Source organism: Musca autumnalis, unplaced genomic scaffold (assembly GCF_047663935.1).
Source record: "Musca autumnalis isolate F117 unplaced genomic scaffold, ASM4766393v1 scaffold_3, whole genome shotgun sequence".
NCBI classification, from domain to species: domain Eukaryota; kingdom Metazoa; phylum Arthropoda; class Insecta; order Diptera; family Muscidae; genus Musca; species Musca autumnalis.
Genome location: NW_027411866.1, coordinates 161,695,076 through 161,702,562, shown reverse-complemented (window position 1 = coordinate 161,702,562; position 7,487 = coordinate 161,695,076). Strand labels below are relative to the sequence as shown.

The 7,487-nt window shown below is 34.3% G+C and overlaps 1 protein-coding gene across 1 annotated transcript; it reads right to left on the bottom strand.

The window, feature by feature from the left end:
• Window positions 1–4,637: 4,637 nt before the first annotated feature.
• LOC141398356 (uncharacterized) lies at window positions 4,638–5,483 on the bottom strand. Its single transcript, XM_073975644.1, has one exon. The coding sequence runs from the start codon at window positions 5,481–5,483 to the stop codon at window positions 4,638–4,640; it is 846 nt and encodes a 281-aa protein (XP_073831745.1).
• Window positions 5,484–7,487: the final 2,004 nt, after the last annotated feature.

The window sequence follows — 7,487 nt, the reverse complement described above, 5'->3', positions numbered from 1 at the left end:
ATTATATGAAATAAATAAATAACTGCTCTGAGAGCTTATAGGGACTGTAGAATTTTTTAAGGCTCTTTTACTCCTCAGGTTTAGAGTACAATTACTCACACAACTTAAAGGGGTAGGTAAGCATTTTAAACTTCCCTATTTATATCAGTTATTTCATAGGACAGATCTCTGGTAAAGTTATAAAAATCGCTGTCAATGCTACGACAATTAATACAACACCAACTAATAGCCCGTTTAGATTAGTCATTTTAAATCGACTGGATTTCTAAATCCAACTTTCAAATCCTAGTTGTTTAGACTAGTCTAAAATTATATAAGATGTCAGTCAGCTGATCTTTGTTTACGTATACATACGCGAATTTGCAAAAAGAATTGCTTGAAAATTAAAAATGGAATGGAATAATGCAAAAAATTATCTGACAAATTGCTATTAAATATGTTGTTTACATTTGCTCTGTTCCAGAACCTGCAAGAAGCTACTATTTTTTACTACGATAACATTTTTCCCTTTATGTTATCGGAAAAAATAGTAAAAAGTAGTAGATTCTTGCAGTTCTGGAACAAACCATATATATATTAAATTAAATGGCCTGTTCCCGTACTTTATAAATTGGTAAAAGTTATAAAAGTCGTAAACGATTTTCATATAAATTTTGTGTACGGGAACGCAAAATGTGTAAAAGTGGTAAAAATTTTAAAAACTTTTTAGTTCTGGAACAGAGCTAAAGCTACATCTATTTTATTTTTATTTAATATTTTTTTTTTTTCTATTTTTCCTCTTCTGTTTGTTTTTGTGTGTTTGTGTTTACAGTTATTTGAAAAATTTTAAGTAATAGGGTTATGACTTTTTTGCAAACTCACATCCCTGTGTCATATTTTGATGAGCTTTTGCACAATATTAGATAAAATCTTAATTACAAGGTGATTCGATAGAAAAAAACTCACGCACAAAAAGCTTTTAAATTTTTATAGATGAGCTTTTTGGAAAATTTTTGGAGTCACTTTAACTCAAAACAATCGTTAAAGCCACACGACATATCCAGAATGACATAAGCTTTTGTTTCTCACCAATTTTTCATTCATTTTCATTTCATCATTTTATATTGAACGTGCTTTGTGCGGGATGTTTTTCAATATTTAAATGGAATAAAAATTATTTTAGTCATTACTAGGCAAAAAGTCACTTATTCGTGCAACAGGAAAACAATTTTGGAGCAAATCTTTAATAGGCAGAAGTTCATTCACTCTCGCTACAGGAAATCATTTTTGAGAATAAAGGTCAAAAAGTCATAACCCTAGCAAATAAACGACACATGAACGTAGTTGCCAATATTGGTACAGACTGCAATAGTTGCATTTTTAGAAGCAAAAAGCAGTGTTGTATATCAAAATATTTCGATTTAACATTTTTTAGGAAACGTTTTTTAGCCACAACAATGAACTGGTAAAAATATTTCATCGAATGGACCATAAATATGGGTTTTAAATTTAAATCTATTTGTGTAATAGGTCCAAACATATCTATTACACCAGTTATCGAAGAACTGTAAAAACCAAGTAAATATAATTGTCAACCAATATTCCGGCTGGTTTCTGTGACCTGACGCATTTAGTGTACAAATATTGACAAATTTAAATTCTAAGGAACGGAATAAACAAAACGTACTATCCTTTGACGAGACTCGAAAATCAATATAAAATATTTTACATATTTTTATGAAAAAAATGGTCGCACGATGCAAATTGTCACACGGTGGGGTGAGATCCCAAAAAAACGGAGATTAATTCAGGGAAGCATTTGGGTGGTCTTGAGCTACAGAGGGCAAACAAAAATCATAGAATTTTATCTACTATTTACGATCAACCACCAATTCAATGGTCAGTGATCACTTCGACAATTTTTGTTCGCTCTCTCCTTCAACATACTTTAACCAATAAACACGTTAGACCAAACAACCATCAGTGTTATATTATTACTCCATCACGGTAAGTACTACTTGACTTAAGAAAACGAAGATTACAGCCAATCGACTAAAAATAATCAGCGTTCGTTTTAAAACCCGAGAAAAGTTTATACCTTTGTTCCTCCTCGGAAGAAACCACTATCACCCTAAAAGCTAGCGAAATTCAAATTACCAATTCTTTTCACAAAGTAATACTTACAAATAATTTCTTCGTCAAGTTTTTACATTTAGTTTTGAGATCTATTTACCACCTTTATTTGAAGTAAAGGAGGATACGCTTTAATTGCAATTATTAAAAAAGAGGTGGGTATATTATCTGTGGACGATTTGCCAGACTGTGCATTCTTCGGGGAAATCGTCTCGGCTCATACTCGAAATCTAATTTATTCCCCTGCACACAACATTTCATTGTATTTCTTCTTACAGGTGTTATTTTTTGCAATAATGTTGCTTTTCCGCTGGAATCGATATACGCCTTCATAGGACTTTTTACTATCTTCTTTGTTAATGGAAGATCCAACGTATGTTTTTGCGACATTTTTTCTGAAAGTGAACATAAATTGTGTAAACAAAATGCATACATGTCACTCATTGACTCAAAAAGTGTCACATCTCAAAAAGCTTTTTCGCGAAAAACGCGTTGTAAGTTGTCGATTGAAAGTCAACAAAATATTCAGTGCTAAATTTCTGTGCACTTTCAAGCTTGATTTAATGTTTTATGGTCCCATCGACGAAAATTGCTACCAGTTCATTGTTGTGGCAAAAAAAGAATTCAAAAATTGTGAAAAACAGATCGGATTTTGATATAGCCCCGATAAGCTGATTTTGGGCCCTATATAATAACTATATCGAAATGTGATCCGATGTTCACAATTTTTTAGGATACGTTTTTTAGCCACAACAATGAACTGGTAAAAATATTTCATCGAATGGACCATAAATGTGGGTTTTAAATTTAAATCTATTTGTGTAATTGGTCCAATACATATCTATTACACCAATTATCGAAGAATTGTAAAAACCAAGTAAATTTAATTGTCAACCAATATTCCGGCTGGTTTCTGTGACCCAACGCTTTTAGTGTACAAATATTGAAAAATTTAAATTCTAAGAAACGGAATAAACAAAACGTACTATCCTTTGACGAGACTCGAAAATCAAAATAAAATATTTTACATATCGTCACACAGTGGAGTGAGATCCCAAAAAACGGAGATAAATTCAGGGAAGCATTTGGAAGATTACAGCCAATCGACTAAAAATAATAAGCGTTCGTTTTAAAAGCCGAGAAAAGTTTATACCATTGTTCCTCCTCTGAAGTAAAGGAGGATACACTTTAATTGCAATTATTAAAAAAGAGGTGAGTATATTACCTGTGGACGATTTGCCGGACTGTGCATTCTTCGGGGAAATCGTCTCGACACATACTCGAAATCTAATTTATCCCCCTGGGCACAACATTTCATTGTCTTCCTTTTTACTGGATTTATTTTTTGTAATAATGTTGCTTTTCCGCTCGAATCGATATACGCCTTCACAAGACTTTTTAAAATCGCGAAAAACGCGTTGTAAGTTGTCAATTGAAATTCAACAAAATATTCAGTGCTAAATTTTTGTGTACTTTCAAGCATGATTTAATGTTTTATGGTCCCATCGATGAAAACTTCTACGAGTTCATTGTTGTGGCAAAAAAAAAAAATTTATATAAAAATTGTGAAAAACAGATCGGATTTTGATATAGCCCCGATAAGCCGATTTTGGGCCCTATATAATAACTAGACATCGGATTTTTGCATATTTTTGAAAATTATATTGCAAATAATTCCTTTATTAAACAATAGAAGCTGGAGCTTTGTACGTATTATTGATTATTTTCAATATTCAATCTGTAGGGTTCGTGGTGAGACCACTAATCCTAATATTTGGGGGTTTTGTCTTTTATTATAATTTATTTAAATATTATTGCACAGGTGAATATAACGAAACAGACGTTTCCGTCCAATAACGTATTTATCCACTTTGTGTAAGTATGTATTTATTATTGAGGGTCGAAACAGACAATTATGTCCAATTTCGTCCACACAATATTATTTTATATTTTTTTAATAAAAGACGGGGTTGTTCCTGGTTTTGATACTTTATTTTCAAAAGCAATCACAAGAATGACAAAATTCTGATTATGCGTCGTCTTATATAGACAACAAAATAGAGATCATAACACATGATTCCAAACAAAATTGAGAGTGATTGAGTTAAACGAAATAATCACAAAAACAAATGTCACAAGTAAAAATAGTCAAGCATACAAGTTACTCAAAATAAGGCAAACAATAAAGTAGAGCTTTAAAATAAAGAGAGATCGATAATACACGCATTACAATTAATCTCAAAAATAACGTGATAATAACCTGTCACTCAAATGTAATTATTAAACTCATTCATTACAAACATAATTCTCATTGATTCTCTTGAGTTATTGATTGAAAGTAATAAAACAAAAAAAAACACTCAAAAGAAAAAGTTAGTTCGAGTAAAATATAAAATGATTTGATCTCATTTAAAGACAAAAATCGTAACATAAATAAATCATTATATAAATGAATATTAATAAAATAGCAGTCCGCTACAGCCTCCCCCTCTGCCTCAGAAATCGTCCCTGATGATGTGGCAGCATTAGACATCTTGGGAATGTTTCCTTTTCCTCAGAGATCTTCTCAATGGCACTTCGACAGTGGTATTTCCTGGGTTTGTTGTATCCGGAACATTTACATTTGTTGTTGCGCTGATAGCATTTTTTGTATTTTCTGTGGATTGGTTATCATTGGTGGCACATTTGTTGCACTTCTTCGGTCTTCCCCTTTGCCGTAAGGGATAAACTGGAACCTCTTCACGTCCAACATATAAATCTAAATCGGATGAATGGTATGTTGCTAGTGGTACTGTGGGATTTTCTAGCGATGCAACCGTATATGTGTTAGAGCCCTTTTTATCAATGACAACATATGGACCGTCACGCCGTGGGACAAATTTAGATGTAAGACCTTTATCTTTGTTGCTAAGAATATGGGTAGAGACGAGCACATGATCACCAATTTGAATTTTCTTCTGTGGGATTCTTTTCGCATCAACATATGCTTTATTTTTATCTTGCATCGTTTCTTCGTTCTCTTTAGCCCTTTTAAAAGTATCTGCAAGTCTAAGCAGGTGTGGAGTAATTTGCGGTATAAAATTTTCGGCGTTTACAATAGCACGTAGATCATGTTGCACATCCACTGGGGTTCTTAGTTCTCTTCCGAACGTAAGATATGCAGGAGTATAATTGGTTGTGGAACATCTAGCAGTGTTCATGGCGAATCTGATTGCTGGAAGATTCTTATCCCATAATGTGTGATCTTTACCAACATGAATAGACAACTGCACTTTTAAGTCCCTATTTTTCCTTTCTACGGGATTAGCTTCCGGATGGTAGACAGGTGTAAAACTTTGTTCAATTTTCAAACAGTAGGTCAACTTCTGCATCACTGATGAAATAAACTGAGAACCATTATCTGAATGGATCCTTCTTGGGATTCCATATCTCAGGAACACTTCATTTAATAATATTATGGCACAGTTTTCAGCCGATGCTTCTCTAAGAGCAAATAACTCCGTCCAGCGACTACACAAATCTTCGACTATTAATATCCACTGATTTCCTCTTTTAGTACTTGGCAATGGTCCAAAAAGATCAACCGCAACAATTTCAAATCTCTGGTTACTAGATACTGTCTGAAGTAAACCAGAAGGTTTCATATTAGTAGCTTTATATCTCTTACAATCAATGCACGATTTTATATATTGATGAATTTCAGATCTCATTTTCGGCCAATAATAGTGAGGAGTAATGCGGTTTATAGTCCGTTCAATACCATAGTGTCCAGCTGTCGGCTCATCGTGGTGATTATAAAGAATAATACTTCTCATTGATTTTGGAACAACCAGTTGTCCATTTTCTGTATCTTCTTCATGACAAAATCTATATAGGACTCCATCTTGCATGATAAAGCCTCTGTTGATGTAACGAATCACGTTTTCATCATTATTTTCGAAGGATTCGATTATATCCTTAATATCTTCATCCTCCATTTGTGCTTTTCTAATCTCCTCAGCCCCTTTCCGCGGAAAATCAATCCTTATGGAACAAATTTCACAAGTGTTAACATCGTGATTTTCTTCAGAACATGGTGGTCTCGATAGAGTATCGGCAACAGCATTTTTACGTCCAGGTGTATAACCAAAGGTGATATTATACATTTGGAGTTGTAATGCCCACCTGGCGAGACGTGGGACTTTTCAAACTGAAGAGCCATTTCAACGGTTGATGGTCCGTAAGCACTTGTACTTCTGATCCTTCGATATATCCTCGAAACTTTTGGACTGCCAAGACCACCGCCAAGGCTTCACGTTCTGTGGTTGAATAGTTTCTTTCGGCTGGAAGTAACAATCTGCTGGCATATTCTATAGGATGTTTTTCATCCTTCTCCACCTGGATTAATACAGCTCCCAAGGCATAAGGCATCTGTCATTATTTTAAAAGGTTTTGTCTCATCAATTTGCTTCAAAATTGGAGGTGAAACTAGGAGATGTTTTAGTTTTTCAAAAGCAGTTTGCTCCCTTTCTGTCCAGACCCATTTAGCATTTTTCTTTGTGAGATCAGAAAGTGGTTTTGACACGTCTGCGAATCCTGGAATAAAACGTCTATACCACGAGCATGTTTGTAAAAAGGATATGACCTGCTTTGGATTCAAAGGCCTGGGGCGTTTCATAATAGCCTGGGTTTTCTCGGGGTCAACTTTTAATCCTTCTGTCGTTAATATGTGACCGAGATATTTAACTTTCGGTAGGCAAAAATGACATTTATCACGGTTTAAATGGAACCCAAAACTCCGAAGTCTTTGGAAAGTTTTCCTCAAATCCATTATGTGACTTTCTAAGCTACTTGAGCATATAATAATGTCATCCAAATAAGCCAGAATTGTAATATTCGGTAAACCTGTCCGAAATTTGTCTATCAATCGCTGGAATGTCGCCGGCGCATTCTTCAATCCGAAAGGCATTCTATTGAAGACGAAAATTCCAAACGGCGTTGTAAATGCGGTCTTTAATTTATCCTTTTCCGCTATTTTAATCTGCCAATATCCGGATCTCAAATCAAGGGTCGACATGAAAGGAGTTGTCTTCGCAGTATGTAGAAGATCATCCATTCTGGGAAGAGGATATGTATCAGTTACTGTTATAGCATTCAAACGTCGGTAGTCTACGCAGAGTCTAATTTTGTTATCCTTCTTTGGAATTAAGACAACCGGAAATGCCCATGGAGACTCCGTTTCTGCTATTATATTTTTCCTCAACATTTCATCCAACTCTTGTTTTAGCAAAGTCTTCATTCTCGGAGATATTCGGTATGGCGCAGTGGAAATTGGGCTATGACTGCCAGTATTAATATAGTGTTCTACTTCAGATATGGGAACATCTATATCTTCA

Coding starts and splice junctions, on each gene's coding strand:
- LOC141398356 (XM_073975644.1), bottom strand. CDS start 5,483: ATGCAGAAGTTGACCTACTGTTTGAAAATTGAACAAAGTTTTACACCT.